The following is a 17,086-nucleotide window of genomic DNA, read 5'->3' as shown; positions in this document are numbered from 1 at the left end:
AAGAGAGGAAACAGGTTATCTTTTACTGTCTTTAGTCGACTCTGTGTGTAGTTTCTTAAACATGTTTATGCATTGGTTTTATTGAAGTTGATGAATTGGTATTCAACATTTTATGTACCTCACTCTTATGTAGGTTGTCAATATCAACCAGATTTTGAAGATGGCAGGATTCTGATTGGTCCTTCACAAGCATCAAATGAGAATATCATACCTATGACGTCTCTGGTCATTTATCGTGTTAACATGTACTACTAAGAAAAGTTAAGGACCACCGATACTTTCATATTATTATGGTTAATATGTCATGCCATGACAGATTAACGTTTAGTAATATGAAAGAATTGGGTGGTTCTTTACTTTTTTTAGTAGTATTTTCCAAGTTGTTTTGTTGACATTTTAATGCTTGATATGATGTGTCTCTGTTATTCTCCCTTTTTAACCCAAGATTGACAAAAGAAAGTCGGCAGACTGAAGCCATGTAGACAGTGTTCTGTTAGGGCAAGACTTCACCTTTAAATTAATCATTATTCATCAATACGATCTAAGATGATGGAGATTTCATAATGTTGGCAATGTGACTTCCTAGATATTTGAAATTTGTTAACCCAGAAGATTTGACTGGGAACAGTAGTGTTTGGATCCAATTGTATAACTCTGCTGAGTGGAATACTAAAAAATAATTATTTGAAACTTAGCATAGAAGAAGGAAGCTTTTTAACAATGGAGAAATAGTCTCAATAATATGCGATGTATCCTGAATGTTTCATTTTCCACCCCTGTTAAAGAAAACATTCTGGACAAATAATGCTCATAAAAGGCAGCTTCATTGAATTAAACATGTTAGATATCATTAGTCATGAATACAATCCCAATGTTCTTCATAATCTTGGCAAAAGGGATGTGTTGGATCGTTTCCGGATAAGATTTAGTCCGAGTGGTCTCCCTTTGCCTGGTTTGTAGTAGACAGGGCAAGTCTGATATGATATTGATAAATCAGTTGTGAAGAAGCTTGTCTCGTTCATGGAGAGTCCTAGTTGAAGACTATTATACATTCAAACCATGAGATAAAGAAACAGTTACATGGATTTTTGTCTTGTAAGACCACTTTTGAATATTTTTAAGAAATAGCATCATATGTTTGCTTGTAAGCATAATCCATATGTAATAAGCTCAATTTGACAATTTTGTTGTGCTGTATTTTTTTCTGACTCATAATTGATTGTGTCCCATTACACTGGTCAGTGTAAGGCCTCTTTTTTCCACTGCTGAAGAGAAATGCTTTCACAGGTACACTTCCTTGTGTCCTGAGTCTAAGTTCGGAATTTGGCATGTATAGATCCTAGAGCTAAAACCATGAGGAGCATGAGAAGCCAGTCATCTAAGGTGCTACAATTATTTGTATAGTTGCGTCCCTTTGGTGGTAGAGGATACGATGATTGTGAGTTTGAATCTGAGATTGGTCTGATTATAGTCGATGGTTTGTCAGCACCGTACCTGTGTTGATGGGTTTCAGCAAAGTGGTAAACATCTAACACCTGCATCACTTGTGCTTTACTCCCATAATAAGCTGAAAGTCTAAGTTACAATATAGGTCCCCAGCAACCCATGCTAGTCGTAAGAGATGACTAATGGGATCGGTTGGTCAGGACCGCAGGCTTTGTTGATACATGTCATCGTATCCCAACTGCACATATAGATGCTCATGATGTCAGATGAATGGACTGAGTGATCCAGACTTGATTATTTACAACAACCATCCTATTGCCAAAGGGCGTTCAACAACAAACCAAAAATACGTTAAGCTGACACATAATAGAATTGAAATTCTCTTCCAAACATTTTTTTTATTGTGTAGTACTGTACAACATGGCATCTTAGGTTACAGATGGTAAAGAAACACCTACAGGAGTATGTAGATATAGAGTACATGACCGTGAAGAATAGGTCTTCTGAGGTAGAATAGGTCTTCAGCAACCTATGTTTGGTCCAGACACGATTATTTCCCGACTGTCATATAGCTGGAATATTGCTGATTGCAGTGTTAAACAACAAACAAACAAACAAACAAACATGACAGTGACAATACCATATTGTGCCAGTTGTGCACAATCCTCTAAATACTGGTGCCTCAATACAACATCAAACATCACAAATCACTCTGCAGTAATGGGGAATTATGTCCCAGGCAGGCTAGAAATCCCTTTTGTCCATCGTGAGACCTGTCTTATATATACTACTCAAAAGAAGTTGCATCTTAACATGGCAAGGGAGTTAACTGACGGTAAAAGTCCAGTTTCCACCCTTGCTGAACTAGGCTGGAATTTTTTGGCTTGATTAGAGTGCCACCAGTGAGTTATGTCCCTTCAATGCCAGTCCTATTGACCAATCGGATTCCACCTCATATCACATGCATTTGCTTCAAACAAAATCGTGGTGCCTGTCAAGACGATCAGATCGATGATCAAGATCTATATTGTAATAAGGGTCTTACTTTGTGAAGTGCATCAAATCTTGAGAGCACCTTGTTTAGAAACATGAAAGGATTTGGAAAATATCTGTTGTTGCCTGTTGACATGCTTTACAAATCCTGTAATCGACCAAATTCGAACGGCAGTTGACAAACCGGATGTCGATTTCAATATGTGATTTTGATTGGACTATGCATAGGCTCGATAGTCCAGCCGAAATTTAACTCCATAAAACCAGACTTGTTCGGCAAGGGTGGAAACCGGACTTTTATGTTCCGCTAACTCCCTTGCCCCAGGAAGATGAAGAAGTTAAAGAACAACCAATTCTTTCGTACAGTTCATCTATCATGAAAAAGATCTGTCATGTTCTCTAATGTCTTTTGAGAAGTATATATTAACAACTTATCATGCAGTGATCAGACGCTTGTCATTGTACCCAATAATGTGTTAGTTTGATCTTGTTAGTAACCACAGGTTCACCTGATATTAAACATTGGGGTGCTGGGAGAATCAAAAATACATCAGTGCAAATTCAGAACCAAATATGAAACCAATTATCTCAGAAAAAGAATTTTCCCCTCACATTTGAAGATACATTACAATCAGTGCCTTGATAGTCATGTTTTGGGCATTCCAACAATAACATAGTCACATTTCTATCACGATTGATCAGGTCAAAACCATCTTTGTCCAACTATTTTGAGTTGAGTCTTCCATGGATCAAGGTAGTTGTCATGGTTTCAATACAATGAGCAGTTTATTCTATTTCAGATTAAGTTTTGATTTATGTACTTAAAAATGCATTTGCCCATTTTGAGTGTTTACATTTCACGTGATTTTGTAAAATGACTATTCATTAAAAGTAAAAAAAATCAAACATTTTGTTGTAATGACAAATACACATGACAAAATAAGCCACTATTTGTTTGGTCATATTTTATGTATTTTATTTCCATATAAATTCTTAATTTTATGTATTTAGTGATAATTTATTTTCCATCTTTTGTTTTAGTCCATTATGTCCTGGACTAAGAGGATAGTTATTATTTATTTATTAGTCACATAGTTCCAAAGACACTACTGAATGAAATGAATAATGACAATATGAACTCACTTTCCTGCTAGAGGTCTCGTCTCAGTGTAGACATCATTATTAGTGCCCTGTGTGTTTGTGTGGTGTGGGCGGCGGGGAAGCCTAGTGGCTTTGGGGTTTGTATGCATCACCAAGGCCTGGGTTTCATTTCAAACATGGGTATATATGTGAAGCCCATTTCTGTTGGGATAGTGCTGGAATCACAACTAAAAAACATACTCTAAGCTTAGAAGTCATTGTCAGTGCCAAGTGTGAAACAGAACTTAGTTATGTGTGGTGGGGTAGTCTAATGGTTAAGGTGTTCACTTATCCCACCTGGGTTCCATGTGTGAAGCCTTTTTCTTGTCAGCCCCAGCAGGTTATTGCTGGAATATTGCTGGAGCGGCATTAAACCCAACAAATGTTTCAAGTCCTAAATCAGAAGCATAATTGAACTCGGGGAAAGAAGAATGTATTATATGTACAGGTAGTTGAATGCCCCTGGTGAATCTACCACTTAGTGCCTCAATACTTTTTGATTGTTCCACCTTGAAATAATGTCAAATATCCATAAACGCTGTTATGTGTTAAATTTAGTGAAATATTTGAATATTTATAATGGTATCAGATGATAAAGGCTTGAATTATAATTGTCTTCACTTTAAACTGTAAGACTAATAAATCTTTTTACGAATTAGGAGTAACTAACTCGCCCGGATCTTTCTCAACTAATCTGTTTAGGGAAGTGAAGATTTTCTTTACTATACAGGCCCAGGTGGTCCAGTGGTCCAATGCTGCATTTGCTGTGCAGAGTTGTGCCCCTTAGCTGTGCCAAAATCCTCTGATCCTGAGTTTGAATGTCCCTGATTATGATCCATGGTTTATCATACTCCGTCTCATGGGTTTCACCATGTGGTAAACTTCTTCTGACTGGATCACTTTGGATGGGATTTTCTCCCACATTAAGCTGAAACAAGGTGATAGGACTGAATTCATTCTGTTCACAGCAGCATGTCACGAAGTCACTGGTTGCAGATCTTACAATAGCAATCAGATGGGTGTCATTGTTTAATGGAAGTATCAGCATTACACAACTCTATTTCTACCTGTTCTGAAAAGCTAGAGCATTATCCCTGTTAATCCCCTGGTGTCATTTTAGCAGTTCACTGATAATGTACATCACTTATGATTTCTCCTTTGAATTTCACATGATTGTAAGACTTTATTCTTGATAATGGTTTGTTAACGTTACAAATAGATTTATTGCAGGGAGGATTGAAGTTCCACATGGAAATATATTTTTACTCCATCTGGTATTGTTGCTGTGACTAGTATCACTTTGATGTTGTAACACTTATATTAAGGACAAGGTATGGTACCGACCATCTCTGGCCCACTGGACTGGACAAGCAAATGGTATCTCTGAAATGTCCTAAAAAAGGTCACAAATAGTATTTTAGAGTATATTTTTGGTGTGTTTTCAACACAGATAGTCCATGACCCATGTTAAGGGTCATTGAAAAATTCATGTTTGCTTGCAGTGCTACTTAAGGTCTTCCTTTAAATTTTGATGAGTCAGCGCTGTTCGTGTATTATAGGCATAGATCTGTATTTGTTCTAGGTCTACTATGAACATGATGCTATGAAGATAAATAGCTTCTAGTTGTTGTCAATGCATTCAATCCATGTTGCCATACAATTTGTGCCAAATTTACAATTTTGCTTAATTTTGAATTTTGTCTATTTTAGTAGTCCATATATGGTCCTTAATACACCTTGTCCTTTACTACACTGAAATGAACTTGATGAATGAGGTCTTTGATTAAGGAGGGATGTTGCTCCAGAAAATCTATCTGTAGGGTTGTTATCAGTTCATCCATAAATGAAATACATGTAGCGTTTGGGTACGAAGTTGAAATAATTATCTTCAGACAGACAGATGGTAGATTTTCATGTATAGTAGAATGCATATGGTCAGTTTTAGTTACGTTTACAAGATGTATTCTTTCTGTATCTGTAGAGGGGTAGGGTGGACAGCCCTCCAGCACTGAGACAGGGATCTTGGGTGTCATGTGTTTTTCATCTTACATGGCTGGTTGGAGACATGACCATGTCCCTGTTTTATGATTTGTAAGTTTTGTACTCTAACACACATTGTGTCCATTAACATTTCATGTTGTAGGAACATAGTCATATTCATAATAAGTCTTGAAATAAACATTTCATTTCCTCCACTTTGACTGCAGTGTTGTCTATTGTTTCACTGTTCGCTTCCTTCATCCTGAGGTCTGGCCAGATGTCTGGAGTGCTTCCACTCTCTGTGACTGAAGGTCTAGCCAGTAGTCTGGAGTGCTTCCACTCTCTGTGACTGAAGGTCTGCACAATAGTCTGGAGTGCTTCCACTCTCTGTGACTGAAGGTCTGGCCAATAGTCTGGAGTGCTTCCACTCTCTGTGACTGAAGGTCTAGCCAGTAGTCTGGAGTGCTTCCACTCTCTGTGACTGAAGGTCTGCACAATAGTCTGGAGTGCTTCCACTCTCTGTGACTGAAGATCTGCACAATAGTCTGGAGTGCTTCCACTATCTGTGTCTGAAGGTCTAGCCAGTAGTCTGGAGTGCTTCCACTATATGTGACTGAAGGGCTAGCCAATAGTCTGGAGTGCTTCCACTCTCTGTGACTGAAGGTCTGGCCAATAGTCTGGAGTGCTTCCACTCTCTGTGACTGAAGGTCTAGCCAGTAGTCTGGAGTGCTTCCACTCTCTGTGACTGAAGGTCTGCACAATAGTCTGGAGTGCTTACACTCTCTGTGACTGAAGGTCTGGCCAATAGTCCATATGACAGTGATCTGTAAAGAATCGAGTCTGGACCAGACAATCCACTGTTTGAAATCCTGAGCATCGATCTACACACTTGTGATACAATGGCATGCATCAACCGAGCCCAACCACTCGATCCCGTTAGTCTCTTGTTATGACAAGCACGGGTCGCTGAAGATCAATTCTAACTCGGAGCTTTATGGTGTACGACGTTCCCCGGTGGGAGAATACTGTTGTCATAGTAGATACCTTCTTCTTCCTCGAACTCTGTACACACGAGGACACGAGTATCCCAGTAAAGATATGGGATAGGATAGGTCTTCAGCAACCTATGCTTGCCGCAAAAGGAGACTATGCTTGTCGTAAAGGGCGACGAATCTAGTGGTCAGGCACGCTGACTTGGTTGAAACATGTTATCAATACCAATTGCGTGGATCGATGCTCATGATATCAATCACTGAATTGTCTGATCCAGGCTCGATTATTTACAGACCGTCGTCATATGGCTGGAGTGCGGCGTAAAACAACAAACCAACCAACCAACTCTAAAGGTGCCGTTATTCGCTGTGCAGAGTTGCGTCCCTTACGCGTGCCAGACACATGTGGTGATGGGTTTGAATCCCAGATTCTCGCTGATTACGTCTCTATGTGCCTCAGCACCAAACCTGTGCTCGTACGTAAATCTCCAACACTCTCAACAATCAGACACGCTGTGTTAGAACTGAAATAGTTCTCAAAAGGGCCTTAAACCAAAGTCACTCACTCACTCTAGAGCAATACATACCTCAGAGGGTTGTCCCATAACATCAGGAGATATATTAACAAAATTAGTAGAACCACGGTGATAATACCAGTCAAGCCAGTCGATCTAAATTGAACACCTTATGAAACGAATCCGGTTCGTCCAGATTATGTTTTTCGGTTTGTCAGCACCAAGAACGTGTTCAAGGATTTCACTAAAATGGTAAAGTCTTAGAAATGAATCACTTTGGGCCTTCCTCCCACGTGGATTTGTTTTGTTTAATTGTTTGCTGAGTGTGGCGTTAAACAACACACAATTGATTCCTCCTAAATCAAGCTGACACGCCGTCATATAACTTAAATATTGTTCCAAGCGGCATCAAACCAAACTCACACACTCCACGAACAATACATTCCTGTTTAAGTGGGCCGTGTCACATTGAACTATAATTCTAAAATAACACCATATATTCCTATCGTTAGAAATAACAGCTGGAAGTACATGGTAGGTCAAGGCAAAACACATGCTTCAGGCAATGTTCACTATCATAGTATTGTTCCTACGAACGGTAACGGAAATATTTATAAGAGTCGCTGTATAAACCGAATTGACATATAATGAAAAGACATGTGCTAGCACCCCCTTAAGCTTGGCAAAGAGGTGTTCCAGCAGTGAACATCTCAAAGCTACTTCAGCTTCAAGACTTACAAACACATCTTTGGAAGGTTGAGCCAAACAATGTTTTCACCTACAACCATCTTCCCGAACCAAGGACTTAACTGACTAAAAGTCCAGTTTCCAACCTTTCCGAACTATGCGGGAATTTCTGGGCACGCTCGTAGCGCCAGCAGTGGCTATTGCGAGTTATGTCATTTCTATGCCCCTCCTATTGACCAATCAGATTCCACCTCTCACGTCACTTGCATTTCCTTCAGACAAAATGGCGGCCCCCAGTCAAGTTATTAGTGGGAACATCAAGCACGTTCAGTGAGCGAGGATAATTTCGGGAACATTTCAGGAAGTACTTTTATTAAAGTCCCACCTATCCAGGACAGAGGGGCGTCCTCTCCCGTTATACAACGCTAAAACCAACTCCGGCAACCGCGATCATGTTGCTCTGACTGGATTCACGCAACGACCGTTGTTTTATGCGTATCGTAATGCGTTACGTCAAAATAAACGCACACCATGTTTCCTTTTATAACCAAACACTCTCAATTCTTGAAGAAACCAGAGAGACAAATCAAGGCCGACAGGATTGTCGTGATAATATCTATGAATCGTCCTTGTCAAAGAAGTCTTATGAGTGAGTGAGTGAGTGAGTGAGTATGGCTTTACGCCGCTTTTAGAAATATGGGCTTCAGAAATGGGCTTCACGCATAGTACTCGTGTGGGAATAGAACTCTGGCTTTCGGTGGGACGATCGAACGCTTTAACCATTAGGCTACCCTACCGCCCCATGCCTGACGATAGTGCTGCCTTGTTCACGATATCTTATTCTCGGCCGTTGAAGCGGATACAAGTATGCTGAGACTGAAACCTGCTTAGTTGTTTCTTGAGGTTACGTTTGGAGCCAAAGAAACACTGCCTACCCACAACCACAACAAAACTGTCAGTCGTCTCCCTGTTCACCATGGGATACCCACATGGATCAGGTGCCCAACATGTTGGTTATCAAGAATATCCGTGTGAGAAAAGGTCTTCAGCAACCCATGCTTACCGTAAAAATCGACTAACGGGATCGGGGGGTCAGGCTTCCTGACTTGGTTGATGCATGTCATCGTATCCCAATTGCCTGGATCGACGCTCGTGATGTCAATCTCTGGATTGTCTAGTCAAGACTCGATTATTTACAGACTGCCGTCATATAGATGTATAATTGCTGAGTGCGGCGTTAAACAACACACAAACAAACAAACAAACAAACAAACCCGATAGTCATGATCACTTTAACAAAACAGCTAGGTTTTTTTTAAGTTCTATATTCTTCTGACAGTTGATGATTACGGTAGTTAAAGTGATACATTATTCTCTCTGAATCTTGAGAGAAACAGAAGCATGCTTTGTACATGTACACCAACGTTAACACCTCAACATTAGACAACCAACTCTCTATAAGTGATAATTCTTTAGACTGAGTCGAAAATATCAACGGGTTTGATTTCTCGTGCGAATCAGGATATTTTTCTGCCACTGATCCAAGATATAAAGCGTTGTTCTCTGATAGAAGGCAGCCCCACATTGCTTTTTTCACATTCCACGTTTTCAGGATATGCACCATACCCAGTGAACAACACTTGAGGTATTTTCTGGACCATAATATTTTCTTTAAAAAAAAATAAAATCTACATACAACACAGGAAGCAACTGGTATTTATGTTGACTAAAACCTACGTTATCAACACACCACAAAACTAATGCACCAACAGGAAGTGACGTCAGCAGAAGAAACGTCTTCCTCTGCTGATAATTATTATTTTGTGGTGTGTACTAACTACTGTTTGTTGTGTTGTTTGTTGTTTGTATGTTAGCTGTTATGTTTTCCATTTATCAACTGGCGTATAAAGTAGGACACTACGTTAGAGCATCGACATCATCCCAAAATACAATCTTATCACTGGCCAGTCACACCTTCACCATGTGTTTTTTCCTCGGTCTTCGAGGTGTGGAAATGTTCTTTTATCAAACTGACCAACCACGTGACCAGTCCCGCGACCTTAATATATTTCTGGTGCTGATACTACTCTCAGACTTGAGAAAAAAGATACCAAGCTCCCAGGTACGTTTTTTGCGTGATGTCTACATTACTATGAAAGACGATAATAGTGAATAACACTCGGTGCTGATTGATTGCGTGAGTGAGTTGGGCGCCTGTTTGAATAGCATTCCTGCTGTATAAGGTCGTGACAGCTTGTAAGAAGAAAACCCATAGTGATACAGGTCTTGGATGTTTTCCACTTTGGTGAAACACTCGAGTTGAGAATGATGCTGACCATCCATGTATCGCCGTATAATCTGGGATTCGAACCCATGATCACTGGATCCTGACACGCCCAAGTGACGCAACTATGCATAGTGAATAACGGTCCCTTAAACGACTGGGTCATCTGTATTCCAAAATATCCGCGATTAAGGCAAGCGGGTAGAGTTGATAAGCGAAAGGCAGGCATATGATCCTTAACATGGCAACTGTTTTTGACAGTATTTGCTTATTTAGGTTTTAATAGAAAACAAACATTTTCATATTTAGACACGCAGATCTGAACATTTCAATCAAGTTCAAAGGTCATCAGGTCATTTACGTTGCATTGTCTATTATAAAAAATGTGACTTTAAACATCTGTGAGATAAATGACTTTCATATTCAGTGACTTCAGGATCTATTCTCTCTAACGCCATCTCTCAGATCATATATATCTTATCTTTCCTTACATTATTTGAAATACTAGCTACTGATTGGTTAAGGAACGGGCACGTATGTTCCATGTAGCCCTCTAAGAAGTCAATCGGAACACATCCTATGTAACTTATTTATAATGAACCGATGTTTATCCGAATGCATTGGGTAAAGGGAAGTAACTCTTCGTTTGCGTCGTCTGCTACGAAATTGCAGGCATATATTCCGGGCTTGTGTGAATGAATGTGGGAAAGATAAATTCGTTGTCAGCCGATCCCTCGGGGTGTATGTGTGATCTACATTGACGACATCACACCATATACCCCTCGAGATCGTTGACAACTTAAAATATTGTGTTGACATGGAAATGTAGTGTGTTTTGCGGCTCTGTTGTGTTGAAGTTCATTCTGGCAACTTTGCGAATACCTGCAGGTAACTTATCATACTCTTTCGTTACATTTTACACGTGACTCATTATTGTTGATTATAGGGATCAAGCATCTAAGCATCTCAATAAGCAATAACTATTGTGATGTAGTTTAAATACCGTTTAAAGCTGTTATAAACTCACAAAAAATAAAAATGATTCAGAAGCTGCAGCAATAATCACAATCATATTTGTATGAGCCGACGAACACTCCAGATTATCAGAAAGTACGTTTGTGTGACACCTGAATTTATTAGAAAAGCTGGTAGAGTGGACCTACATCACAAGCCTGAAAAACAACACTATAATAATATTATGCATCTTTGTTTTTCAATCACATCTTGATATGGATATACATGTGAGTGTATCTTAGAAATGTAGTCCTAAATTACTAGCCTCTCTGGAGATCCCCGGGCAGAATAAATCCCCAGTTTACACACCTGTCATATGAACCAACTAAACTGCAGGTAAAAAATTTAAAAAAGTACATCTAAAAATGGATTTGACCAAAACTTTAACTTGAACTTTATCAAAAACGTTACTTGACTGACAATAGTCCCCGAAACACTCCAAACCTAAGGTCCAGAAACACAACTATGATACCCATATCAAATACATCACCACGAATACTGGTAACCATTTCCTGTTTGTATCATCATTAGCCACAAACGAACATGGATGTATACTTTCTTTTGCCCGGCAGTGTATAGTAAGGAGATGTGACCTTGCGGGTGAAGGTCCGACGTCGACGTTGTTTAGAGTCGTTGCGATGTCACGTGTTTGCTGACCCAATTCGGCTATTCTTAGAACAACGGAACAAAGGTTGAACATTGTTTACTGCGCCGTACAACATAACTCACGCACTTTAACAAAAGCGACACAACTATTTCCATCAGAAACACCCGTCACAAACACATGCACAGACAAGCCAATTGTTCACCCTAAAAAGCGCGGGTACCTATCGTTCAAGTCAAAATAAGGAATTGCATCGGAATTCAGTTTTGTCACTGATGCATAAAATTTGGAAATGTCCTCCACATGTCTGTCATAAAACTTTCTAAAGTTTTTCACTATGGCCTTGAATGCTGTAACACTGATCAAACACCCTTTGAGCAAGAGTCGTATGGCGCTCTTTGTAAATGAGCAAGCTCGATTGTACCTCAAAAGTTGTGAAATGTAGACACCAAATGAAATGCAGTTGGGATATTGCTCGACATTAATCAACTACATTCTCCCAACAGACATGAAGGTCCTCGTCCTCGTCCTCGTCCTCAGCGTCAGCGCGGCCAATGGAGGCAACATTCTTGACGGCATCAAGGACTCCTTGCAGACTATTGGTGGAGCGGTCAAGGAGACAGGGAAGGACTTCGTTCCCTTTGCTGCAACTGTGGGCAAGAACCTGCTGGGGACTCTGAAGAATGACACTGTTTCGATGGTCAAAGGCACCCTGTCTGGTGAGAAAACATAGATCCACATTGATTATATGCGTATATGTTAGTGCTTTAATAAGCACCAGCTTAAAGGAAGCCATCGATCGATACCTGAAGGTTAGATGACCTAAAATTACACGTGACCTAAATACTTACAATCGAGTTCTTCGTCTGCACACGACACCAGTGTTATTACAAGCTGTACGCAAGTGTAGGTATACTCCGTGACGTTAATATTACACGATGACGTAAGGCTCGTCTTAATGCCGAGCGCCAGGGTAACAACAAGTAAAATATTTTAACGTTTTGGGTTTGACGCAGCCTGGAATCGAACCACTGACCTAGCGCTCCCCGGGCGGACGCTCTACCACTAGACAACGGAGACGGTGTCCATACGTTAGGCGCTCTTAAAATCTCACTTCATTCTCGGTATCTTTACCTTACTCAAGTTAAATATGCAGTGCATCGATGGAGTCTGTGGTAGTGTTGGGCATAACCGCCATTCTCCCGACGTCCAGGCAGATGCCAGTAAACTACGGTTATAACGAACTCAAAGGGACCACTAATTTTAGTTCGTAATAACCGTAGTTCGCTATAAGCATATATACAGCATATATTCAACTAATGGTCGGGACTAAAAATAAGTTCGTTTTATCGGTCAATTCGTTATAAACGTGTTCGTTATAAACGTAGTTTACTGTATGTTCTATCTGATTCCAGATCTCATCGGCAAGGCGTTCGCTGATCTGTTCCATATTAAAAGGGACATGCCGTAAGTCAAGAAATAGAAACATCAGTATCACGTATTCGACGTTATAAGCGCCTAGGGTGCTCTCAAAATTACAAATAGGAGGCTCTTATCAGAAAAATATTTTGTTAAGAAAAAAACAAACCAGAGTGGAAAGATCGTAATTTTCGTGGTTTACGCCGACAGCTTTTAATAATACAAAAGAAAAGTCTGTGCGTATTATGAACGACAGATATAGTTTCCAGAATTTAATTGCCCATAATTAAGGGTGCATATTACACACGAGCGCGTATTATACACGAATAAATAAGTCTTATGTACATTGATCAATCGGTAGGGGTGCTAATTGGGATCGTTCACTAGTCAATATATTAGCAAATATCGCTTTGGGCGCTTATTAGAGCGGGACGCTTATTACGTCGAATACGGTAATTATTATATTTAATATATGCCAAATAAGTACTGTTACAACAGTTATTTTGGACAACCATGAAATACAATAATCCAAATGTATTGACATAATTAAATGATGGAGACACAAGGATTTCAACAGACATATGTTCCAATATTAGTTTTACCGTAGGGACTAACCATTGACAAGACAGTGTTTCAGCCAGTATACAATTCCTGCGAGAGAAGGAACAAACAATTGTTTTGGACCAAAATATCCTTTACCGAATGAATACCCTTCCTACCAATGTACGGGTATTGTCATAGCGTAAGGCCTAGGAACAAGGAATCAGTAGCTTTTCACAGAACATCTCATTCCAGCATCCCACTCGAAACAATAAAAGTAAAACCGCATATTTACTACAGCCAGGGGTGATTATTTGTTAATAAATCTGTGCCAGTTAAAGGATAAGCTGATATCATGGGTAGAGCCTAGCGGCCTATGGTACGTTGGCACCAGCCAAATCACGGTGCCAGCCAACGCGTTCCAAGTTGGTCCCCTCTTATGACAAGCAGTAGAGTGCTGTGGACCAATTCCGACCCACTTTCCTTGGGGATTCATTACATTAATCACTGCTTCATCCTCATTTCAGCGCGATCGTGAATCAAGTGAAAACTCTGGAATCTAAGCTGACCCACCTTCTTGACCTCGGCACGTCCCAGTTCTCTGACGTTATCGACAAGGTGTTCTCAGAGATCCAGACCATCTATACCCAGCTCAAGAGCCTCGCGATGCACCCCGAAGAGGCTCTCAAGAAGGTCGAGGCTCTTGTTGGTAGGTTTCATATTGTTTTGTAGGTGAGTGAGTGAATGTTGTTTAACGCCGTAGTGATTCAAGCAAGGAGATATTCGTGAATATCGAGGTCATATCGAGGTTTATGAACCCATGATCTGAAGGCTTGCAATGTGAGGAGAACAATGGTTTAACGTCGAGTCCAAAACTATACAATATTATATCGACGTATATATATTATGTGCTTGCGTGTTGACTGCTTGTACTTGTCCGGGATTTGTGCCGGTTTGCCGAGCTATCCCACTCAGACTTTATCCCCTTAATGACCAGCGTCAGGCAGGGTAACAACAAGTATCATATTTTAACGTCTTGTTAGTGAGTGAGATGGGTTTAACGCCGCTTTTAACATTATTCCAGTTATATCACGGCGTGTCAGCTTAATGTGTGAGGAAAGCCCGAAATGATGCAGGTCTCAGACGTTTACAACTTCGGTGAAACCCACGAGCACGGGAAGGTTCTGACAAACTTAGAAATATAATCGGGGCGAACCGGGATTTGAACCCACAATCATAGGTTTCTGGTGTTCCCAAGGGACGCAACTCTGCACAACGAATCGCGGCACCTTAGACGACTGGGCAACCCTTGTGGTATGCCGTGCCTGACGATAGAACCACCGACCTTCCGTTCTCCGGGAAGACTAGAGTCATTTACCATTTGATACGACGTTTATCAAATGGTTTTATTGCAAGACCACACCTTACCTTTGTGGACACTATAAGAGTTTAAATGTCCATAACAGCTCGTTTCTGTCCGCAGCCAAGCACACATCTTTGTCCAGCGAGTTCCTGCAAGCTCTGGAGAGAGACGCTATCACAATCATCCACTCAGTGTTCAGTTTGAAGAAGCGCAACGTCATCACAGACACCCTCAGCTCCCTGGGGAGCACCATCGCAGCTGCTTTCAAGCCAGCCATCGACTCTGTTTCACAGGTATGTGATTCAGCGCGTGGTTGATGTGCGGTTTAACGTCAGGGCTATAGTGCTAGCCCACTGAGACACAATGCTGCAGTTTATCATGGATACTGCACTAACGCTCTATCCACTAGACCACGAAAGCGGCCTGATTCAGAAAGACAGCATCTTCAAATTAAACATGAGTACCTTTCTGAGCACTGCTTGGATAATGTTGATGGTTCTGAATTGTTTTAATTAAGTCTACTTCAAGACCCCAAGGGACGTAATTCATGTCATCGATGCTAAAACGTATCTCGATAAATCACTTTATGATTATAAAATATAAAACATTTGTATATATATGATCATGTCTATTAAAGGTAGGGTAGCTCAGTGGTTATAGCGTTCGCTCGTTCAGTCAGAGGTCCGGGTTTGATTTTATATTGGTACCATGTGCGAAGCCCATGTCTGGTGCCCCAAAACCTTGCATATGAAAACGTCAGTATATCGATAGCATCGGCTCATATAACAACGACTGCCGATAACCCACAAGAATTGTTTTTGTTCGATATCAAAATAAAATCTTTCAAACTCTTAAATTTCCAATTCACTTGAGTAAATCAGAGGAAGGGAATTGGCTATTTGAGTGTTATTGAACGATATCAGAACATCGATATACCCGTAGCTTAAGTTCAACTTTTTGGCCAAATTGCCTTGCTTTGATTTTGCCAATCCGAGCTGTAATTCCGATTCGTGTGCATAAAGAAACAGATCAGCAAGAAGGTGGCCACTATTGGTGTCCATGGGGATGCCTACCTCTTACCCCTAAACCTTATACCGACAACGTTCACTCCTGAGTGTTCAGTGCAGGTGATGTTTGCTTCAGATGGTCCATGGCGCAGGATCAGCTCTCAGCGTCGCCGCTAACGGCCTCCTGAGCGCTGCCAAGGACTCCCTCTCCCAGCTGGGGGACAAACTAAAACCCCACGTTGCTGCCCTCTCCACCCAGATCGGCCAGCTGACACAGCACGGCACCAACGCCATCAATGCCATGAAGGACGCCATGACCGACATCTTCAGTAAGTTTCCTCCACCAAGGAGACAGTTCAGTTTAACACCGTTCTCAGTATTACAGTTATACCGGGCGGTGAGGTAGCCTACTTCTTTGATATTACTAAAAGCGGCCTTAAACCAGGTCACTCACTCAGTAATGTTATATCACACCATCCCAGGTTATTATTTGAGAAACGCCCGAAGACTCAAAGGTTAGGCGTTTGGAAGCCAACAAGAAGGGTATAATGCTGACAGACAAACATCATAGTCGGATCATATTTAGAATTCCAGACCATAATCTGCTGATCCCGGCGCTTTTAAGGGACGTAACTCTTTACTAAAATCTTGGCGCCTTCGACCTCGTGATAAACGTTGATCCATCATTACAGGGCCATATAAGCAATTAGCATGGCTTTTCATTTTATTTACAGTCACATTGCCTATTTGAGGTCATACATCTGCGACCATTGTTCTATCCTGTTTTCGATGATATGTTTCACTGTTCATGCCATGTATTGCAGGTCAGACCATGCAGAACGCTAAGCCAGCCCTCAACAACATTGCCTAGACTGCTGCCAGCGCCGGTCAGACCATTGTTAAACAGCTCGCTGGTACCAAAGTGAAGGGCACAACCTTTACGACATTAAACACGCTTGCTGTAATGACCTTGTCTGGTGTTTGTTTCTTGCCAGTGAAGGTTAAAACCGTCACGACATTAACTACACTCGCTTTAACGACCGTGTCTGGTGTTTGTTTCTTGCCAGTGAAGGTTAAAACCGTCACGACATTAACTACACTC

At 40.8% G+C, this 17,086-nt stretch overlaps 1 protein-coding gene across 1 annotated transcript; it reads left to right on the top strand.

The window, feature by feature from the left end:
• The first annotated feature begins 9,795 nt into the window (after positions 1-9,795).
• On the top strand, positions 9,796-16,936 carry LOC139448439 (uncharacterized). The gene is made up of 7 exons (XM_071229988.1): positions 9,796-9,875; positions 12,162-12,374; positions 13,071-13,122; positions 14,142-14,323; positions 15,098-15,270; positions 16,121-16,313; positions 16,809-16,936. The coding sequence occupies exons 2-7, from the start codon at positions 12,164-12,166 to the stop codon at positions 16,853-16,855; spliced, it is 858 nt and encodes a 285-aa protein (XP_071086089.1). The 5' UTR covers positions 9,796-9,875; positions 12,162-12,163; the 3' UTR covers positions 16,856-16,936.
• The last annotated feature ends 150 nt before the right edge of the window (positions 16,937-17,086 follow it).

The sequence above is a fragment of the Haliotis cracherodii genome, unplaced genomic scaffold (assembly GCF_022045235.1).
Source record: "Haliotis cracherodii isolate W230 unplaced genomic scaffold, xgHalCrac1.p SCAF_7, whole genome shotgun sequence".
Lineage (NCBI taxonomy): Eukaryota > Metazoa > Mollusca > Gastropoda > Lepetellida > Haliotidae > Haliotis > Haliotis cracherodii.
This window is presented reverse-complemented; position numbering and strand designations above follow the sequence as displayed.

Bases quoted from the DNA above. Each gene is read 5' to 3' on its own strand.
- LOC139448439 (XM_071229988.1), top strand. From the start codon at position 12,164: ATGAAGGTCCTCGTCCTCGTCCTCGTCCTCAGCGTCAGCGCGGCCAAT. The intron at 13,123-14,141 runs GTAAGTCAAGAA...TCCTCATTTCAG, and splicing joins CATATTAAAAGGGACATGCC to CGCGATCGTGAATCAAGTGA. The intron at 15,271-16,120 runs GTATGTGATTCA...TGTTTGCTTCAG, and splicing joins CCATCGACTCTGTTTCACAG to ATGGTCCATGGCGCAGGATC.